We start from the raw sequence: 23,409 nt of genomic DNA, 5'->3' as shown, positions 1-23,409 counted from the left end.
TCAAACATAGCTAAGGCCTAATCGTATGGACTCAAAGTAGTTGCAAGGCATTGATTTTCATGGTAATAGCATTTGCATAAAAGTCAAGTCAGCTATGGTGTTTTACAGGTCCCTGGTTACTCCAAGGGAAACTTTATAGGACCAACCATCCTTGCTGACGTTACCCCCGACATGGAATGCTACCAGGTACACACACAATTGTGTTGTACAAAATACTGGCCACTACAAAAATTCAAATTAATGCTTATGTACACAAAGTACTGCCCACTACAAAAATTAAAATTAATGCTGATGTCTAAATTTCAAAATTTCAGCATGAGATTTTCGGCCCCGTCCTCCTCTGCATGCAGGTACTAGATCAAAGCTTCTCATAAAAAATGGGATGATTTGTTTTTCTTAAAAATAAATAAATATTTTTGATGCACAAGTGTTGACATCTCTCTCTCTCTCTCTCTCTCTCTCTCTTGTGACAGACTGGAAGCTTGGCCGAAGCCATTGATGTCGTGAATAAAAACAGGTTTGCTTGCGTGGGTAGAATTATTAGGTTGGATTAAGAACCATTCCTGCTCATCAATGGGGGGCCAATCATGACCGCCCATCAGCGATGGATGGTCCAGTGGTGGGGATGGTTCTGTACGCAGCCTTGTACCAAGTGAATTAATGGGTTTTTAACATTGTTTCTGTTGAGAGAGTAAAGAAGAGTTGCCACTGCTATTTTTTCAAGATATGGAAACGGGACGGCCATATTTACCACGTCAGGAGTCGCAGCGAGGACTTTCCAACACGAGATTGATGTGGGGCAGGTAAATTCATGGCGTCAGTTAACGTGCAAGTAGCCGTTTTAGAATTTGTATTCATTGATTTGCTGTGGAATTTTGTGAATTGCAGGTGGGCATCAATGTGCCCATACCTGTGCCTTTGCCTTTCTTCTCATTTACCGGCTGGAAGGGCTCGTTTGCAGGGGATATGAACTTCTATGGTAAGTTGATATGAAAAATTAGTGTGTATATAATAGATATGAGGAAGCTCCCACAGGGCACTCCCCGCGCACCCCACTCCCACTCCCCCCCCCCAAATGCCCTAGCTAGCAATGCCTGGGTATCTCTACTCTGCCAAAATGACGCCAACTTGGCCCCCTTTTAACAAAGCCCCCTGTGGGAACTTCCCCTTAGGCTGGGTACAGAACCTTGCCTGCTTGTGGGGGGCAGCCATGATGTGGCTTGGCAGGCCAAGGTTTTGTAACTAGCCTCAGTAGGTAGAGCCAATTCTACTTTGATTTTTTTCAAAATGCTGTTCCCTTTTTATTGTCTTGAAACACACTGTGATGCACCACCTGCTACATGTTCTGGTGTAGGCAAAGCCGGTGTACAGTTTTTTACCCAGATCAAAACTGTGACTGCACAATGGAAGAGCACAGCAGGCCAAGGGTTGACTACGGTGATGCCAACCTCACAGAAAACATAACGTAGTCTGCCAGCACATAGCCTTCGGAAAATTATCCCTCCAAAATCTCAAGATGCCAATGATGTGGCGTTACCTTTATTGAAGGCCTCAAGGAGACCATACGTTCATGTTGGAAATATAGTGGTTATGAATGTCTCCATGTACATCAAAACAGTCATAAAATATCAATGATTAGTTCTAACAAGTGCTCTATGGGCTTTTATTTCTCATTACAACAGCTTACATCATGTATTTGTGCCATTCTCACACGATTACTGCCTTTCCTATGGTTAAGGATGTCATCCCTAACATTTTCCACACTAAGGTTTAGGACGTTCTTTCCACTAAAACGATTTCCAAATTTCCTCCATATTTCCTAGCCACCGGAGAAGAGATGGATAGTGGGGTTGGTCTACTTGTTCCTCAGCAAGTACCACCCTTGCTTGCAGATGACGTGTAATAGTCCCCAATAGGGTTGCACACTATCTTGACACATACTTAAACTATTTAATACTATTAAACAAGATGAGATGGCACCAAACTAGATGAGATAGCAATGCTGAAATTTAAACGACATTGCGATAGGGCCGGAAAGGGCGGATCCCCCTTGTAATATGTTTGTATTATGAAGGATTTCTCAGGATATAAGCTTCATGGGCATCACATTCGACATTTCCAATGACATCCATGCAATGAAAACATTTGCAAACATGTTTTGTCAAAGTAGAGTTTAATTCCATAGTGTTTGTCGCAAAAAACCTCACTCCCCAATCCCCAGTGTCTTGCCAGAAATAACTATGTTCCACTGGCATCCATACGCATGTGTGAGCCAAGTTGAGCCATAGAAGACCTTAACGGTCAAGCACGTGGATGTAGAGTAGGTAGAGAGAATTTGTGAAAGCTCTTATTGTTAAATTTTTTTGGTTTTGAGAGAAAGTAGCTTTTGATCGAATTGTCAGCATAGAAATGTTCCAAAGCATTTTTAGCATGTACATATCCAAGTTGAAAAGGACTCCCAGGGATTGGACAACAATGTAGCACTCGTTTGCCGGTTGTGCCAAGAGTTGGAGAAGCAAGATGTGTATGGATTGGTTATGCTGAAATTTGTTTTCACTTATGTCTTTATGAAGTAGGTGCCTAATTCCCATGAAGTGGGAGAGGATAAGCTTTCTATGTGGATAGTGGGTGGCCATTGGGTCGTCTCAATAGGAGCCACATCTCTCCCATAAGTGGCGAGGATGTCTAATAAGTTGTCCACACTCTTTTATTAATATGGGTGCTTGATTCATAAGAGTCTAGCCAGCCGCCATCCAAAAAGTGCCCAAACTCACTCATAACCAACCTGGTGGTCAATCTTTAGTCAGGCGTGGACGTCCAAACTCACATATAAGCTATCTGGTCGTACTTTAATCGTGTAGACTTGCAAAGCAGCATAGTGAGCTAAAATACAAATAAGCGTTAAAAAAGAGTTTTTCTCAACCTCATCAGTAAGAATGTAGAGGAAATCAAGTAAGATCGTAGTGTTATAGTACGTATGTATAAAAAATCATCAAATTATGTGAAAGGACAGCTATAAAAGAGGATATTTAAAGTTGTAATATCACCAAGTTGTGCAAAAACTAGGATTAGAAAAAACTCCCATGGTAGTCTTGAGGGTGCATAGGAAATGCTTATAAAAGTAAAGCATTAGATAAGAATCCTTGCTATAAATTACCAAGAACGTTATTAAGTGCATAGCTTATGTACTATAGACAATATGGTTTGAGCAACATTTGCTATATCAAATGGTTAACAATGTTCAATTTGTTAATATGTACCTTTAGTTTGTATGGCTAATAAACAGTGTGAATGTATTGTAGTTGTATGAACTTGTCCATGTGAGTCCTAATAAACAATTCTATGATAAACTTTTAGCCTTGGTGTGCATAATGGTAATTGGGCTACATAGAGAGCATAGGTATATACGTGAATGCCTATAGAACAAGAAAAGAGAGGACTGTGTGTGCATGGGTGACCCTTTAGGGTGGATGTCAAAAATAATTTTGTGAGACACGGATTAGGTGTAGATAATAACATAAGTGTACTCTTGAAAGGAACATTGGTGATACTTTCATAAATATCAATGTGTGAGGGGGGCAGGAAAAACTAGTGATAATATTTTTTCATTTTAAAGAACCATTCCTAAAGAACCTCTTTTTTGGTTAAAACTTCTTCTTCTTCTTGTTGTTGTTGTGTGTGTGTGTGTGTGAAGAAGTTAACTTGAAAGGAGCTCAAGCTTACTCTCTTCGTTGCATTCTTCTCATGGTATTAGAGTGTTGGTTTGCGTAATGAGATCAAGAGGAAAGCAAAGGAAGTGATACATAGGTAAGGGTAACTCCATCTCTTTCCCTTTAATTCAGAACTACGAGTAGCTACTCAAGGACAACGGTAGTAGGCAAAGTAGGAGAGGACACTATCATATCTTGGAGAGTCCTCTCAGTGAGAAAAAGCATAACGTATACTATGTTAAAGATCCTAATGGACTTATTAACATTATTTTTTACCATCCTGAGTCATTTCAATCCCGTTTTTGGCCCTACGAGACTCTCACAGACAAACTATATAAAAGTGTCAACAAAGCACTTTTTAGCTATGGAGTGTTTCTATGCATGTTTCGCATAGGCTGTTGTGCACAATGGTTAATTTGAAGTGTCTATAGTGATTCTAAGATTGCAGTCGATGTATGTTGATGTGATTGGTTAAAGTGTGTATTATAGGAGATTGTAGGATTGTTATGATCACTCAAGTCACTGCAAGTTCTGTTTAGTCTACATAATACCGTATTTAGTATAGGTAACAATTTTTGATAGTTTGTTCCATATTCGAAGCAAGAAGCTAGACAAGAACTTCCAAGCATGAAAGTTCAGAATGGCAAAATTCCTCATAGGAAAAGGATATTGGGAGTTTATTACAAGTGACGAGAAGAAGCTTGTCTCACCAGCCTAGACATTTCCTCGTATGAAAGAGGTTTGGTGGACTCCAGGACGTCTAAATATTTGAAAAGTACAAGATTTGGAAATGGAGAATTATCTTGGAATACAAAGGATCACACTCCTAAAATTTAGGAGGGTTACTATTTTTGGCCTGACTTCGATGGAAATTATGTTCACGTCATTACGTGTGGAATTGAGCAAATACTAAGAGTTGCCAAAGTACCTATGACAAATGGACTACCAATTGGGATATTTTTAGAGATAAAGTTTATGGAAGGACCCATCTCTTAGATTGGGACATGTGGCAAGAAAGTGGTCCAAAGTGAGATAAATGGCTTGAGACTCGTTAGAAAGTGGATCAAAGTGAGACAAGTGGATCAAAGTGAGACAAGTGGCCTCACACTTGTCACTTCAGCTATTGTGTGGCTCTCCACTTGTCATTATAGCCTTCTCTTGCCATTTTAGCTCATGGGAGGCCCAAATCTATAAATTGGAGCCCTCTCTCTTCATTAAAGGAGCCTCTCTTGTGATGCACACTAGCCTCTACCACCGTTACAAGCTGCCCTAATGATAGCTACTCTCTTTCTCTCTCTCTCTCTCTCTCTCTCTCTCTCTCTCTCTCTCTCTCTCTGGCTATCCATGAAGAATATTGGCTATTGGGGACTGTTTTGGAGGCTTTCCTCATAAGGAAATATTGAAGGAAAGAGTATTTATTCATTTTATTATGATTTCTAGTCATTATACTTGTTGTACAGCCCTTGTGATTGTTGTTTCCGTTGTACCAACCACTGTATCAACTATACCAGCCCTTGTACTTGATGTACCAGCTCTATTGCATAAAGACCCGTGGTTTTGGGGAAGAATCAGTATACCCACACTGAGGTATATGATTTATATTGTTAGCTCAACATTTCTACAGCTTGTGTACGACTGAATTTTATAGTTGCATCGTGTTATGATTTGTATATGGATAATCCGGCATCTCCCATGAGGAGAGTAAGGCCCTCAAAGTTTGTACATGATATTTTCTCCTTGGGTAATAAAATACTCCAGGGGGGGTGCGGCCCATTCCAGCCTCTATGCGGTGTCACATGTGCAAGCTCCATTTTCAGTATTTGTGGATGTTTTATCAGATTTTATGTTTTTTGTAAGTGATGATGGCTATGTGTTGAGGTTGTGGCCATGTTTAAATGTTTTAATATGCATTGATTGTATCAACAAGTGTGTCAAAGGCCCTAGTCCCCTAGGCATCGTGAGAGTTTCATTGGTATCAAAGCATAGGTTTTCTTGGAAGCAGAGGCTTCCTTCTATCAGTAAGGAAGAGAAAAGATCTCAAGTGGGGACCACACTTACCATCATTGCTGTTGTTAAGCATGGCCAGCCGCTTCTAGCCAATGACGCAAGAGCATGAGCAGTAGAAAACGAATTCAAAATTTTTTGTCTTTGAAGTATGGAGTTGGCTTTAGGTGCAGAAGTTTAGCACTCTTTCCATATGGATATTGTGGATTATATTATCAAGCTTACATGTAAGCTATATGGAGATATATCTCAGGGATATCTTAAGGATATGGTGAGGAAATATTTCTTTTGGCTTCATGACCAACCTGGCAAAAAAATCTTAGTATACTTTGAGTTTGCAAAGTTGGTGCTTTTGCTATTTACTGTGAAGTGTTTTTGATGTTCACTAACCCTTGTATAGCCATGCAAGGTGAAAGGTATTATTGTTTGCCTTGAGATGGTTTTAGGGAAACATTGTTTATGATTCCCTTTATTGGAATGGATTATGTTTTTCGCTCTCTTTATTTGGGATGCATTGGACTTATGGAACTCATGGTTATCTCATGAATCGAGAATTTCATTGGTGTCGCTGAAATGCCTGTAAAACTATTGGTGGCCAAAATGCCTATAAACTATGTGTAGCAGAAATGTTTATAAAACACCAAGATATCTATGCATGTGAGTGATTCTTATTTTATGTTACACACTTGAGCCCCCCTCTCCTCCAATGTGTGTGGTAAGTGTACCGACATGGAGTGCAAGTGGTAGAGTGGACATGACGCTTCGTTGTGTCAGAATACGCAGCGGAGATGATGACCAAATCTGGGAACACAAGAGCAGAAATGCAGGCAGAAAAACAGCACAAGAGAGAGAGAGAAGTAGGCGTGTAACTCTGCTCTATATACACAAGAAGATCCCGAGGAATGATACAAATGAGGTATGGGGGCTGAGGACCTATATATACCCCCCTAGAGGGCAGTCGGCCAGCATAAGGAAAAGCCCACGACTGATAAAAAGGTCCACGACTGCATAAATGCAGCCGGCTAGTAATCTGGTACCCAAAACTGATCAAAACCAGTCGGCCAGCAGCAAGAGTGCCCACGACTGATAAACATCCAGTCGGCCAGCACTGTACTGCTCTTGGCACCCTCTGGCAGCCCTCCCAAGCCTCAGAAAAATGGGAAAAAATAAGGGGAAAAATACGGAGAGGGGAAAAATGGGAAAACACCTCATAAGGTTGGGCACACCCACAACAAAGGCCCTGGTGTATAAAACTAGACAGGAGATGACTTCTAACACCCCCTCTCAGCTCCTGGCTGTGTAACCAACCACTGGGAGCTGGGGTGCCGCCTGAGCACATCTTGAGAGCGACTTCGTGGAAGAGGTCCACCATACTGTCCTCCGTCGAACAGAACTCTAGCAAGATGTCATCAGCAATAATCTGTTCAAACAAAGTGCCTCTGGATGACCATGGGTTCCTCCAATGGAAGCCCAAACCTGCAATGTAACCTCCTCCTCCTGCTCCGTAAAACTGCTTCTGGGCCTGAATTAGATCCCCTCGTGTCCGGATCTCCTCTCCAAACTGAGTCACTCCAACCGCGGAGTCGGACTCCATCCAACAATCCCCCTCCTGTGTACAAGAGTCCATGATCCTTCGCATGCTGTAGAAACCACAGGAAACGCAATCCTGCCTCCCAAAGAGACATCTGCAACCAAGAGCTCAACCGCCTCATCAGGAAGCTCTCGTCTAATCCGGTGTCCATCAACCAGAGCAATGAACCATACAGCTTCTGAGTCACAGAGACATCACGCTGCTCACTAGGATCAACACCTGTTATTACAGTGCACAAGCAAGTCCTGGAAACCTGATGAAACATGTCAACCACCCCCTCTGAATCTGGAACCACAAAGCCTGGAGAAACCACCTCCTTCTGCAAGTAATCACCTGTCACCTGCCTGGCTTTCCGAAAGGTCCCTGTGGGGAAAGAACATCCTCAACTACTGGAAGTTCTATGTCCCGAACACTACAAGACATCAGAGCATAAGTGACCTGTTCAGCTTCTTGACTGACGAACACAAGAACTACCAACATCAGTACTGGAAAGTTCCTGCCAACTGCTGCTGCCATCTACTGGCAAGCTATCCACCACCTGGTCTCGGAAAGCCCGCACCTGCAGCGCATTTGTTGCATGATGAATGAAGATCAATACAAGGATGCAACAAAAAAGACACTTAGGGCTCTTGAAAAGAGTTCCAAGTTGTGGATGAATGTGGGAGTGGGTTTGACAATAATCCCACATGGGAACTTTTGGGAGTTTTAGAGTTTTTGTATAAAAAGTGGCTCATTTGAGAGCTTATGGACACATTGGGAAAACTCATGTTTGAGCTCTCTTGAGACTAGCTCTCCCTCTTCTTCCATAGAGGTGCAAGCTCTTCTCTCTCCCCATCTACATTGTTGTAAGTTCTATTCTTTTGTTAATTCAATGTAATGAGTTGATATTTGTCTCTCTTCTCATGTCAATTCTCTAGTGTGCATGTTTCTTATTGATAGCTTCAAGGGTTGTGTGCATGCTGGCTGGCTAAAGAAAAGGTGAGGTGCAGTTGGCGAAGGGTTGAAGCTAACGAAGGCGGCTGCAACCAAGCAGCAGGCTGGTCAGCAGTGGGAGAGACGAAGAGCGAAGGTCAAGGCGGCTGCGCTGAAGGCCACGAAAGTAAAGGCCTGTGTGAAGAGCTGGTCGGCGTCAGGCTCAAGGCGGCGAAGAAGCAGTGGCCAACGGCAGCAGCTACAAACAGGCAGGCTCAGAGACGGCTGTAGTAGCGAGTGTGACGGCTGCTGCAGGAAAAGAGGTGAAGAAGAGAAGGCAGTGGTCGGCAGCAGTAGAGGCGAACGCAAGAAAGGTGTAGCGGCTGGCTGTAGGCGGAGGCGGAAGGAGACGAAGAAGAGAGGCTGTGTGACTGTAAGCGGGCAAGAGGCGAGCATGCAGGCGGTGGCGCAAGGTGGTTGTGAAGTGGCCGGCTGAAAGCAGAAACGGCAGGCCGTTGAAGGCGACGAAGGCTGTGTGGAAGAGAAAACGAAGGCTGCACCGCAAGGAGGCACGTGCGCGCAGGCGAGAAATCCGGGGAGCGACGGAGGATAAGGTAGGTGGAATTTTCCATTTTTTTATTTTTATTAATTTTTCATGTTTTTTTGTGTTTTTAAATAAAAAAACAAAAAAATAATATTTTTTTTATTAAAAAAGAAAAAGAGATTAAAAAATAAAAATAAAGAAAAACAATTAAATTTAGAGAAAGAAATAAAAAAAAGAGGAAAAATAATTAAATTTTTTTAAAAAAGAGGAAAAACAATTAAAATAAAAAAAACAATTTTTATTTTTTTTGAATCCATTGTTCCTTATTTAAATTTTTGCATAAGTAAAGTAGCGTGCATTTTTTATTTTTTTTGTAATTGATGCATAATTAGCAAATTCATATTTTTTGTAATTAGGCACGAAATCTATTAGTTAAAAAAAAAACAAACAAACAAACAAACAAACAATTAAAAAAAAACCAACAAAAAGAGAAAAAAACAAAAGAAAAGTTTTTTTTTAATAAAATTTTAAGTGTTTTTAGGAGTCTACCTTTGTGCATATTTTGTAATTCTTCATTTAATTTTTTTTTTTGCATAATTAGTATTTTCGTGCATTTTTTAATTTTTTGTAACTTTGTGCATAATTAGTATTTTTTTTAGTGTGATTCATAATTTTTGTGTAAGTTTAAAAGAGTAAAAATCATAAAATCATAAAATCATTAAAAAAAATCATTTAAAAAAATAATAAGAAAAAAAATAGGATAGATAGTTATGCCACACACATACTCCTTTTAGTTACATTTAGTGATTAGGTAGGTTAAATAAAAACAAAAACAAAACAAAACAAAAACACATAAATAAAACAAAAAAATATTTGACCTTATGCACTTGCGGTCGGGACGTCTTGTAGATTCTGCCATAGGGCCTAGGGCACCTTCTAGAGTACCTACGCAGGAAAGTGGGACCCAATCGGTAGGAAATTTGGCAGATATTGCTGAAACCCTTTCTGAATCCCAATCCGATACCCTTTCCTCTAGAACAACTAGTTCATTGTCCATGGACAATCTAGGTCCGACAAATAGTCATCCCGTAGCCCCAAATAGGACACCCTCAAGATCCTTTAATCCATTTGAAGCCGACACCATGGGGTTAACACTTAATGTGAGACTCCAATATGTCTACACAAATGCTCAAGGAGCTGAGATCTTTAGGGATCCACAACAACAGTATCTTGTTAAGATCGCAGACATTTTCTCAGAACTTGATAGAGCACCTCTAGTCAATGACCAGGGTAACATGTACATGGGTGGAGATGGTGTTCGCTACGAAGTCACCTACCATCCAGAAAAGGTAGACAAATTAGGGGAGCTCTCTAAAACCGAGTTCTTAGACTTATCAGAACTTTCCAGAGCAAGGGAGTCTAGAGATGACTGGCTCATTGAGCCGGACATGCCTGGACCATCCAATGCCCAATCCTCAAAACCATCCATAGATGATTTACTTCTTGTAGATCTAAATTTGGAAAGGGATAGGAAAGGCAGGAGTAAAATGGATCAGGGGGCTGAAAGCCAATGGGAGTTTGTACGACAAATTCCAGTGACAAAGGTCTTACAGGATGACCCACTTCAAGAGGTCTATAAGGACTCGTTAGAGGGATATTATGCCACAACTAGATTGCCACAGCTGGATCTTCCTGTAGCTCATGTGTGGTGGTAGTTGAGAAGCTTGCAGGACACATGAACAGAATAGTTGATAAATGGGCTAATGAATACCGAACCTTAGATTGGAAAGAGATTCGGGAACTCACGTGGAAGGGACAACCATTATTCATGGAAGTGTTCTCAACAAATACAGCCAAACCAGGAGAGACAGCCTTTCTTGGAGAAACTGTTGCTCCTCCCCTACGAGAGTTCACTAGAGAGGGACCTTCAACATCTAAGTGGACCACTGCTAGTAGCCCAACTCTAGCACCAAGATATCATCCTACACCAAATGTGCGATCACAGGTCACACCACAACAATATCTTTCTTACTATAACAATCGGAGGGTAGGGGAGCCAACTCGGCATCCCATTAATGCACCTCCTGAAATGCAGGTGACAAGATCTTTGGAGGGGTTTGGTGAGGCTGGTAATAGGGTACCCCCACCAATTTTGGAAACATGTGGACCATCTTTCCAAAGAGAGGAACAATTCCCACTGAGAGTAAGAGGCCGTAGGCCCTATGATGAGTATTCAAGACAAGTAAGGCCATCAACTCTTCAGAAACTGGTAAAGAAGTATGAAGGGTCGGGAGATCCATACGACCATGTAGCAGCATTTAGGCAAGCAGTTCGAGCTGAGCAAGTGGCTGATAAGTATACTCAAATTGAAGGATTTGGACTCACTCTTGAGGGAAAAGCCCTGGCTTGGTTTCAGGCATTAAAGGCTTCAGACAAATCTTCTTTACGAGTTTTGGAAGAGAGATTCATTGCTGCTTTTTCCTTGATGGGAATTCAACATGACACGGTAGCACACATCTACTCTTTCAAACAAGGCGAGAATGAGAGTGTTAGAGACTGTGTAAATAGAATGAAGCAGTACATTAATCGTTGCCCAGAAGATGAGAAGCCCGCCCAAAGTCGATTAATTTCTCTCTTCTTAAAAGGACTCAAAAATTCAACACTGCATACACACCTCTATGCGAAGAAGCATACAAATTTCAATGAGTGTTGCCATGATGCTATGGATTTCACCGATAACTTCAAGTTCCAAGATGGTTCTGGCCCAGAGGTGAAACCTAGAGATTAGTGGGGTGTTGACCAAAGTTCAGGGTCTAGCGTGCTAGTAAATCCAGACCAGATAGCTAACCTAGTACTACGGAGATTGGGACAGACCTATCGTCCACCCATGCAGCCACAACAACAGCAGCAGAGAATAAGGAGTGTACTTCCTACAGGTCCTCATCTTTGTGGAGCATGTGGCGGTAACCATAAAATAGAGGATTGTAACACCTTTTCTCCTCTAGTCACAAACCAACCCACAAAAAAGTGGTGCCAAGCCTGTGCTTGGAACTTTACCCATACCACACAGGAATGTACTCGCATTGCGAGAATGAGACAGGAACGTGAGCAGCCAAGGGGTGGAGTGGCTCCACAAATGTATCAACAATATACTAATTTTGAACGTAAGCCACCGATGGTACAAGAGCAAGCACGACCTGTTCTTGGTGCTCAACCTCCTGCTCTAGGGACTGCTCCTGTGAGGGTTGTCGACTACGACAATTCAAATATGTGTAGAGAATTGGTAAACCCAGGCTATGTGGAGGAAGAATATGTATCATATTCATCCAAAGAAAATATCTTTGAAAGTCCCGCATACCCAAGCCCAGCACTGGATGTTCAACCAGGGGAACAAAACTCTTTAATGTTGCTAGGCGGCTACCAACCTAGGACTCCAGGTCCCTCAGGTCAATGGCAGCCAAGGAAAGTAGAGGCCAAACCAATGGGCCCCTGTTATGAGTGCGGAGAACCCCATTGGGCTCGTGATTGTCCACATCGCTCAAGGCAAGCATCTCGGTCCAATACAACGGTACAACAGTTTCCAACAATTGAAAGATATTGTCTAGGGTGTTGCGTAGAACACTTCCCAAAAGACTGTCTGCTGAAACCACATGAGGAAGGCACCTCTCAACCAAAGGTCTCACTCAACCTTGTAGGCACAGTTCCATCACCACCTTCTTCTGAGAATGAGGATGTCGTGCCACTTAGAGTCATGACTAGATCACAGACACGAAATGCCGAAATACAAACTGATGAGACACCTCGCACTAGGGATGCAAAAACAAATCTAGTGGACAAGACCCTACAATCCAGTAGAAAAAAAACCACTCGGAGGAAGAAGAACCGAAACAAGCAAACTAAAAGTACATCCACTAGTTCTCAAGAAGCCTCTAAACAAAACATGAGGGATAAAACTTTTACATCCCAAGAAGTGCATGAGGAACATCAACCTCAACCTGAGCCTAGTGCTAAACAAAATGAGGGTAGTACCACTGAGGATAGTTCTGGGGGTTCTGTTTTTGTGGATAAAGTGAATGAGACTCTAGAGGCCATCATTGATGCTCATAGAAGTCGCATTGCAGCTTTATCTGAGCTACCCAAGAAGCTTCAAGAATACCCAAACCCTCGTGAGGAGAAGATCAATCTAGCTGCAACTCATTAGGGAAGCTCAGTCAATACTTGAGGGACCACCACCACCTATTCCTCGGGGCCCAACCTCTCTTAAGCCAACATTAGAAACCATACCAGAAGTGTCATCGAGTCGGGAAATGAAAAGTGAGCTCATTTCACAAGCTCATAGCGAAAGGTCTGCACCAATTGACACCCAATTGAAAGGGGGTAATCTGCCACCACCTAGCCTTGTCCTCCCATGCAATGATGAAGTTATTGATGCTAATGAGGACATGGCAAATGAGATGTGGGCTGCAGTTCATGAGAAAGTTAATGAGAACATGTCTTCTATTAGTTCGCCTCCATTCTCTGAAGTGGATTTTACCAGGGGCACGAAAAACAACTTTGGACGCCCAAGCATCCAGGAGGAAGTCCAAACAATTGTTTCTCCTAGAAGTAAGAATACAATGAAAACCTTACCATCATATCTGGGAGAATATGAGAACTGTTCTCAAACCTTGAGGATACCCTCCATGCATAAAAGGTTGACAAAGGAGAGGGATATGAGTATGGTGCAAGCTATTTTGTCAGCACCAGTGGCTTGTACCTTACCTTTGCTTGATTTGATAAAAATTCGACCTGAGTTGTGGAATGATATTGCCACATGTTTGTCAGAGCAGGTATTGCTACAAAAGGGTCACCATGAGTGTACTATACACTCGGAAACAAAGCATGTAATGCCAGTTCCTATCAACAAAGTAGGAAAATTTTGTGAGGACGATCAGGGAAATGCTACCCTCCCATTAGAAGTGCGAAAAGTATCTTCAACTGCAATACTTGATAGTGGCGCAGGAGTGGGCATTGTGACAAGGTCCATTTGGGAAAAGTGGGGCAAACCAGCTATTAGGAGTACCAGGATGCGCTTGCAGCTAGCAGATGGAAGTTTAGAACATCCCCTTGGGCTGCTTGAGAACATATTGGTCACCACATGTGGGATTGAATATGAGCACACCTTTGCAGTAGTAGATTTTGGAAAACATCCAAACTATGAAGTGATATTGGGTAGACCATTCATGCGACAATTTAAAATGATACAAGATTGGGGATACAATTACTTGTACCTCCGACATGATTCTGTCATCACAAGGGTCAACCTAAGGAATCACTCATATCGTGATGTAACAAGGTCTCCAATAGATGAGTTTGATTCTGCTTCATCTGAGGGCTCAAGAGTTACATTGTCCGATGGACGAGAAGATCTGTGGATGTGTGGAGCCTCATGTAGGGATTTCAACATTTAGAGACTTAAGGGTAATCGAAGTGTATCAGACGAGGCATACATTCCACAACCCTTCCCTGAGCATTTAATTGAAATGTGAGAATACCAGAGAGAGGACCAAATCAACGTAGATTACCTGAGGAGGTTCAAGCACAACAATGGAGGGATACAAGCCTAAATGACTTGCAACCACCGATCTTGCAAGCCCTCCTTCCCCAAGCCTCCACATGTCAATATTGGATCAATATGAGTACCTACATTGCGCAGTTCCAAAATCGAAACTGTCTGATTAACCTTCCCATAGAACCAATGCCATACTTTAGTGAGGAAGCACTCCTTCCTCTACCACCTTCTCCAGCGGCGGTCGGTTTTTGTGAAGGGTTGTCTCTGCATCCTGAGGAAATTGATACCATCTTTCCAGCAGACGAGGACACGGATCCACCACCAGCGCAAGGGTAAGTTCAACGACTCCATAATAAGATCGACAAGCCACGGCACTTTTCTCCCATTGGGTTTTTTCCCTCGGCTATATTCGATGTTTGGCACCAATAGCAAATTTTATTTTTTTCTTTTCTTTTCGTGTTTGTTAATAAAAATTTTGCAAAAATCTCCGTAAAAAACAAGAGCATCAAACACGCCCCAATAGTCCACCTATCGTGCACACAAATTAGGAAGGGGGGAGACATGCTACGCCTACAAAGACCGAGGAGGAGCAATCTGCACAAAATCAGCAATGCATCAATGCAAACGAACAACATCAACAGGGCACTACAACAGGTGTATTCAAATCTTAATCTTTATTTCTTTATGTGCTCTTATCTTTCGAATATATGGTTTGCATGTTCACACAATGTTGGCTGCTTAAAGTTTTTGATTAGTTGTTAAAATATGGTGAGTGAATTCTAGAGTCTTAGAAGACTTAGGAAAAGATATTTCTATCTAAAGACAGTGTAGGATATATACCAAGGGAATATGCCAAGTTCTTATGCTTTCAAGGTATATTAGTTATCCCTAGTGGTGGCTACCTCTTAGATATGAGCTAGGTGCTAGGAGTAATAAAAATTTACAAAAATGTACCCTAAAAAAATATATTTCCAAAGTAAATTGAGACATGAAGTGTCTACAGCCATGAGAAATGCTTGGTAGGACCTGGGGTTGTCTTAGCACCTTGGGGCCGATGCCTTGGTTTCCATGGGGTGAACACTGGTGTCTAAAAGCTTCAAAAAAAGACCTTTGAGGAATCTATCGCCTTGATAGATGTTGGTAGGACTCTGGGGTACACTATGGCCCTCGAGACCGATGCCCTCATCTTCATGGGGTACTCCTTAGGTCATAAAAGAAAGAAAAAGGGTCTGTCGCCATTGAGATACTTAGCGGTCTTTAGATTCTCTTGGCGGAGGTCTCTTGGCCATTGCTTGGGTCTCTTTGGGATGGAACCTTAATCTTTATCACCTTCTACACACACATCAAAGAAAAAAAAAAAAGAAGAAGAAGAAGAAGAAAAAAAAAGAGTTCCAATCACCTTTGCTCATATTTAGGAGTAGGTTTGCCACTTAGGAATAACTTACATACTTGTAGGACATTGAGACTGAGGTCATAACCGACGGTGTACTAAGCACACTTGCCTTTGCATAGCACTATCTACCACTTGAGTCTCACTTTGCCTAGACTTTACTCACCTATTTTAGGACTCATTAAAACTTTAATCAGCCTTGCACTTGTATGCTCACGTGTGAAATTATCATTGCTGGTTTTTCTTTTCTTTTCTTTTTTTCAATAAGAGACTTTACTTGTATCCATTGTTTTTTTGTTGCAGCTCTTGCTACTACCGCGCTCGAGGACGTGCGCAAAATAGGAAGGGGGGAGTGTTGCATGACGAATGAAGATCAATACAAGGATGCAACAAAAAAGACACTTAGGGCTCTTGAAAAGAGTTCCAAGTTGTGGATGAATGTGGGAGTGGGTTTGACAATAATCCCACATGGGAACTTTTGGGAGTTTTAGAGTTTTTGTATAAAAAGTGGCTCATTTGAGAGCTTATGGACACATTGGGAAAACTCATGTTTGAGCTCTCTTGAGACTAGCTCTCCCTCTTCTTCCATAGAGGTGCAAGCTCTTCTCTCTCCCCATCTACATTGTTGTAAGTTCTATTCTTTTGTTAATTCAATGCAATGAGTTGATATTTGTCTCTCTTCTCATGTCAATTCTCTAGTGTGCATGTTTCTTATTGATAGCTTCAAGGGTTGTGTGCATGCTAGGGAAATGAGTATTTGAGAATGAAGAATGCTTTGATCTTGTGTAAGCAATAGCTAAGCTTTCTTCTTGTTTGGATGTATGGATGAGTGGAATGTGGAGTTGAGTGAGCAATAGCAAGATTGAGCTTGAGTGTGTGTTGAGTCTATGTCATTAGTAGTAGTTTTCTTAGCATTCTCTCCATCAAATGGATAAGCTTTTGTGCACCGGTACGGGTTGAATCCCTAGCTCCGAAAGGGATGTAAATCCCATTGGATTGAGCTAAGTGTGGATCATACTACTCTTGCTACAAGTGAGAGAGTTATTCCGTCTCAACATTGAGTGTGTGTTGAGTCTATGCCATTACCAGATTGCCACTCATCACAATCCTGAGGACCTGGGAGAGAGAGTGCTGAAAGCCTGTAAACTCCATTCTCCACTCCACCTTCCCAAACCACTTGGCCTGTTGCTTTGTCCCGGAGAGCAACAAAATGCTCATCAAACTCCACCCGCCGTACGCCAGTCTTGCAAACCTGATGTACTGACAACAGATGAAAACCAAGTGTCGGAACATACAACACCTGGGAGGAATGCTTCCCCCCTCTGCCATCGGGAACTATCTCCATCCTGCCCTCACTGTGAACTGGGATAGTGGACGTATCCCCAGTAAGAATATGACTAGAAAGCCTACAGAGATCCTGTAAACCGAAACGGGAAGGAGTCATGTGCCTGGAAGCACCACTATCGAGAATCCACTCCCGAGTATCCGTTGTTGCGGAGAGTCCTCCAATCTCCTCCTTGCCTGAAGAAAATGAAACATCGGTGTCCATCACCTCCAGGTGCACAAAAGCCGGAGTCTTCATGATTGCTGAGGAGTCTTCACCCTTCTTGGTCTTCCGCTTGGGACACTGCCTCCAGTAGTGGCCTTTCTCGCCACAATTATTGCAGGTCCTCTCTGCCTTCAGTTTCTCGCGGTCAGCGTCGGACTTCTTCTCAGAAGACTTCTCCGATGAAGCCTTCCCTTTGCCCGAGTTACGGCCTTTCAACCGTTGGCTAGTTAAGGCCTCCGAACCTCCACCCTGAGGAGGGTTCGTGAATCGTTCCTCCTGGTCTAAGACCATGGGCACAAGCTCCTCCCACGTGATGGTGCCACTGGTAATCAAAGAGGAGTAAAATGCTGAGTACGAAGAGGGCAAATGTGACAGCAACGTTATGGCCATGTCCTCTGACGATATCTCCTTCCCAGCTTGGAGAACTTCCTGCTGCTGCTGCTGAAGAGCCTACAGCTTGTTAATATGCTCCCGCATCGTCGACGACTTTGCAGGGCTCACAACCCGCATCTGTACTTCCAAGGAAATCCTCTTCATGGGCGATACCCTATTGTAAAGTGAGGCCAAATGGTGCCATATACCTCTGGCCACAATCATATGCTTTACGTGATTGATTACCTGCGGTGTGCAGTTGAGGAAAATAAACGAACGCACCCTAGCATTTTGACGCGATCCCACATCTGCGTCTGGGCCTCCCGGTCCTTTCGGGTTGACGGTAACTCCCCTTCCTCTACTTCCGGCCGTGGAACACCAACAATGACGAAATCGGCGAGGTCGTAAGACTCCAAAACGGATTCCATCATCACCTTCCATATGCCGTAGTTGCTCCCGTCCAACTGACGGTCCACCGAGAACGTGGGGAGTGTCGGGATCTTCACATGTCTCTCAGCCATCTCATACAGATCTGCCATCGCGGGGATGTACTCTGAAAAGGGTGGGTAGGTGGGAACAAAGAAGAACTAAAACCTGCAACCAGCAAATCAGCCCGCCTTCCTCTTGCTTCTCCTCTTCCCGATCAGCCCAAAACAGTTCACCAACAATCAGCCACAAAACAGTCCCCCTCTTGCTCACACAAATCCCAAGACCCATCTAGAGCCTAGGGCTCTGATACCATGTCAGAATACGCAGCGGAGATGATGACCAAATCTGGGAACACAAGAGCAGAAATGCAGGCAGAAAAACAGCACAAGAGAGAGAGAGAAGTAGGCATGTAACTCTGCTCTATATACACAAGAAGATCCCGAGGAATGATACAAATGAGGTATGGGGGCTGAGGACCTATATATACCCCCCTAGAGGGCAGTCGGCCAGCATAAGGAAAAGCCCACGACTGATAAAAAGGTCCACGACTGCATAAATGCAGTCGGCCAGCAATCTGGTACCCAAAACTGATCAAAACCAGTCGGCCAGCAGCAAGAGTGCCCACGACTGATAAACATCCAGTCGGCCAGCACTGTACTGCTCTTGGCACCCTCTGGCAGCCCTCCCAAGCCTCAGAAAAATCGAAAAAAATAGGGGAAAAATACGGAGAGGGGGGAAAAATGGGAAAACACCTCATAAGGGCGGGCACACCCACAACAAAGGCCCTGGTGTAACAAGTTGGCAGGGCACTTATGTCTACACCAACAAGGGTCATGTGGACTAACACCTTGTTGGCAGGGGACTTACGTCTACGCCAAGGGTCATGTGCACTGACACCTTGTTTTGGCAGGGGACTATGTCTATGCCAAGTGTCAGTAGACTAGAATCTGGTATGCTAGGGACTTGATGTCTGCGCTCAGATCCAGTGGACGTTCTACATCCGCGTGCACGGTCAATCGGTCTTCTATTTCTCAACTTGGTCTTTGCATGTGTAAGCATGGAAGGCTAGTGGAGAGCAGCATGCATTTGACATGACACTAGGGATTGGGGAATGAGTAACTGCTCCTTGCAGTTGGATTCGACTTGGAGCATGGACAAAGAGATATGATTTGTATTATGGGATTTTTTTATCTCGCCCATTTATTTTGGGTTATGATTATGATATTTGGACTTATGGGACTGTTTTATCTCGACCATTTATTTGGGACATGATTTTGATATTGGTATTATGGAGACTTATTCAGTCTCGCCGATTTATTTGGGACATGGATTCTTTCAGTTATATTGGATTTTTGAGACTCTCGTCTCACCCACTTAATGGGACATGATTATATCTTCGATATATGGCTTGAAGCTTAAAGTTGCGGATAACTTTTAAGAAGCTAGAGAGGATGTCACCAGCCCCCTGGACATTTCCCTGTATGAAAGGGGTCTGGTGGACTCCAGGACGTCTAAATATTTAGAAAGTACAAGATTTGGGAATGGGGGATTATCCTGGAATACAAAGGATCACACTCCTAAAATTTAGGAGGGTTACTATTTTTGGCTTGATTTCAATGGAAATTTTGTTCAGGTTATTCCGTTTGGAATTGAACAAATACCAAGAGTTGCCAAAGTATCTATGACAAATGGGCTACCAATTGGGATATTTTTAGAGATAAAGTTTATGGAAGGACCCATCTCTTAGATTGGGACATGTGGCAAGAAAGTGGACCAAAGTGAGACAAGTGGCCTGACACTCGTTAGAAAGTGGATCAAAGTGAGACAAGTGGCCTCACACTTGTCACTTCAACTATTGTGTGGCTCTCCACTTGTCATTATAGCCTTCTCTTGCCATTTTAGCTCATTGGAGACCCAACGCTATAAATTGGAGTCCTTTCTCTTCATTAAAGGAGCCTCTCTTGCTGTACATTAGCCTCTACCACCGTTACAGGCTACCCTAACGATGGCTACTCTCTCTCTCTCTCTCTCTCTCTCTCTCTCTCTCTCTCTCTCTCTCTCTCTCTCTCTCTCTCTCAGGCTAGCCATGAAGAATACTGGCTATTGGGGACTGTTTTAGAGGCTTTCCTCACGAAGAAATACTAAAGAGGCAAGAGTATTTAATCATTTTATTATGATTTCTAGTCACTGTGCTTGTTGTACCAACCCTTGTACTTGTTGTGCTAGTTGTACTAGCCATTGTACCTATTGTACCAATCATTGTACTTGATGTACCAACCAATGTACTTGTTGTACTAGCCATTATACTTGTTGTACCAACTGAATAGAGAGTTGTACTTGCTATACTAGCTCTATTGCATGAAGACCCGTGGTTTTTGGAGAAGAATCAATACCCACAACCATTTCAGGGCTTGAAAAACAAATGTCTAAATTAAGACATAAGTGGACTTCATTAGGTCTCCATGGACGATAAAAAAAACTAAGGGATGTTGAGTAAATGAAGCTAGGAGGTGGTGGCATCAAGAAGAGAATACATGCAATCAAGTAAGCTTCTTTCTATTAACAATCATATGTTGTTCAATTTTTTGAAGTTACTCATGAAGAATGTGATGGTGTCCTCAAATTTGTGCTAAAGCTTGATGAGTGTCAAATTGTGAAAGGAGAGAGTTAGAAAGAGTTATCACCATCACACTGATGAACATGGCACTTGATACATCTATTCTAAAAGATGATCTTAGATGGCTTAGTGTTCAATCTGAAAACAATATATTGTCGTTGATCGTTTGAGGTAAAATTTATTAGACTCGAATATGTTTGTGAAAAAAGAATTACATATAAAAAACACTAATGGGTGTTGCATTCCTATGTTTCTTATGTATTGCAGGTAGAATCAGAGAATTTTGATGTTCTACATTCATAAGGCATCGATACCCGAGATCATCAGCGAATAGGCAAAATCTTGGATGTGGAAGACATGGGACAATATAAGGTGGAGTGGCATATCGCAAGTGATCTTAAAACTCTGAAATGTATGCACAATGTGTCAAAGGGTGCCAGTTCAAAAAGTCCCTGCTTATATTGCATGTGCAGTACAAAGGTATTTGATAAGAGGTATTGGAAGAAGGCACCGGATAGGCACTTGAAAGACCTAAACTTCAATCCAATTCTTGATATTCCATTGTCAAGTGTCCACATTTGTAAAATGCATGCTCTTTGTAGAATCATTAAAAAACTCTTATTTTTATACATATGTTTTGCATGGACTCTACAGCAGCCCAATTCAGCAAAGGTTACATCCATCAAAGCATTAGAGAAAGTTCTCTCAGACATTGGTTTGCGTGGTGGACATGCAAAAATTGAACAAGATAAAAAAAGGTCTAAGGATGGGAAGAATGTACCTAAGAAACGTTCCATTGGGGGTGTTAAAGCAAGAAGGTTTCTATTTGAACCAACACCATAAGGTCGTAGAAGAAGACGATCAGTGCAGATTGTAAAATACAACAGATGGAAGTGCATTCACAATGCAGTAGTAGACCATGCAAACAATGGTCAAGCAAGAACACGAAAAGCAAGAACACGAAAAACAATGGTCAAGCAAGAACACGAAAAGCCAAGGTGTGAAAATCTCTAGACACTATGTTTAAGTTCTGTGACAAGAAAGTGTGGACAAAGGAGGACCATGAGATATTTCAAACAGTGCTAGATGAGTTCAAGAGATCAATGATGGATGCATGGATGGATCAACACATCACCCACTATATGGTATTAGATTGATTATGCATTGAACTAGTTTTTATATTGTATATTAAAAAATATACTAATTAATGTATTCTTTTATTCTCTTGAAGCATATTATATACCATCATACCCCTTGGTTTACAAAGAAGTATGGTAGTTTATCAATATGGTCAACCCAGGGAATGGAGAAAACACATTATCAAGCACGCTCCGGGTCTTTCAATCATACAAGACATGGTGGAGGAGTAGAAAAAGCTAACAGTTTAGAGGAATTACGTCAGTGGACATATAGGAAGCTTGTACACAAAGCCAAAAAGAAGTAGCAGTTCAAAGCATCCGAAATTAATCAAGCAGTAAAACTTGTGAATAAAGAAAGAAAACAAGATATATGGAGGAGATCTAATGCAAGTATTAAGCATGCAGAATGGCGAGGAACAAAACAAAGAAATGAGAAGATTTGGATACCCATACATCCATGATTAACATTTCAAATTCAGAAATGATCATATGCAAAATTGTCATGACGTTACGGCGAGAGAGAATATTATTACAAGAGATAGGAATATACTACTACTCCTTAACCTGCTCACTCTAACATCCTCGGGTGCATGAAACCTTGCCCTTTTTTGAAGATGGCTCTACAACATCCTGTAATTGGCAAACTGGAGGAACCCTCAGTTTTGTGAATCTGAGAAGCTCCCTTTTGCCATAATCACTTAGCATATTGGGATCCTTAATCCCACACGCAAATCCATAAGCAATATAGGCTAAGTAATATTTACTCCTTATATTAGTGCATAGACTCCACGGTCCCTGCTCAAAGATTCGCAATGCTAACTGCTTCTCCAAAGCATGACTTTGTCTACATTCCACACCTGACGGGATATGCCCCAAGGTATCTGGATAATGTTTGATTGCAAACAAAGGAAATTCTACATTGTCTTTTGAGAATTTCTTGTGGAATATAATGAATTGTGGAAATTTCAATCGGTTTATGTACTCTCCCAGTGCTAAGTCCACGAGTCCTTCCACACGTTTGCTTGCTCTGCGCTCGAGAAACTCACCCTCAAACACAACCAGATGCAAAACAATATTGTCGATGATGGCAACACAACAACAAATAGAATAAGCTACTCCAACACACGATGATAAAAAGTAATTAACAAGTAAACACACCTTTTGATTTTCATCATTAACAAGTAAATCATCTGCCCATATATTGATTGTTGAGTTAGTGTCCTGGACCGCCGATGAGGATGCCCCTTCCCTTCCCATGTGTAATATATTGATTGTTGAGTTAGTGTCCTGGACCGCCGATGAGGACGCCCCTTCCCTTCCCATGTGTAAAATATTAAGTCTTTGGTGAATAGCTTGAAATTCCCCTTCAGTGTGGGAAGGTTGGATTCATAGCTTTTTGCATCCTTGTACATCATAGATAATGTGTCGGTAGGAGAATGGAACTCACTGTCCTTGACATTTGAATCCAATAAGAGATACTTATCTAAATCTGGATCAACAAAATCTTCATCTTCCTCAAGATTTTGTGCAATGATGGCCAGACAGTAGTCTTCCCTTATGTCAAAGGACAGCTTGAATATCTGTATAATTAACAAATATTC

General features: G+C 42.1%; 1 protein-coding gene across 2 annotated transcripts in view; it reads left to right on the top strand.

The window, feature by feature from the left end:
* The window catches only part of ALDH6B2 (aldehyde dehydrogenase 6B2), a 63,271-nt gene extending 61,623 nt beyond the window's left edge, over positions 1–1,648 (top strand). For both annotated transcript variants that reach the window (XM_086792867.1, XM_086792868.1), the window contains 6 exons: positions 109–186; positions 315–350; positions 474–517; positions 725–803; positions 889–979; positions 1,355–1,648. In XM_086792867.1, coding sequence (XP_086648993.1) covers positions 109–186; positions 315–350; positions 474–517; positions 725–803; positions 889–979; positions 1,355–1,464 — 438 coding nt within the window. In that variant the 3' untranslated portion in view covers positions 1,465–1,648. The remainder of the gene's footprint in view (positions 1–108; positions 187–314; positions 351–473; positions 518–724; positions 804–888; positions 980–1,354) is intronic.
* The last annotated feature ends 21,761 nt before the right edge of the window (positions 1,649–23,409 follow it).

This window comes from Cibotium barometz, chromosome 58, assembly GCF_041138505.1.
Source record: "Cibotium barometz isolate CiBa-2024 chromosome 58, ASM4113850v1, whole genome shotgun sequence".
Lineage (NCBI taxonomy): Eukaryota > Viridiplantae > Streptophyta > Polypodiopsida > Cyatheales > Cibotiaceae > Cibotium > Cibotium barometz.
Note: the sequence above shows the minus strand (reverse complement) of the source record. Positions and strands in the feature narration are given on the sequence as shown.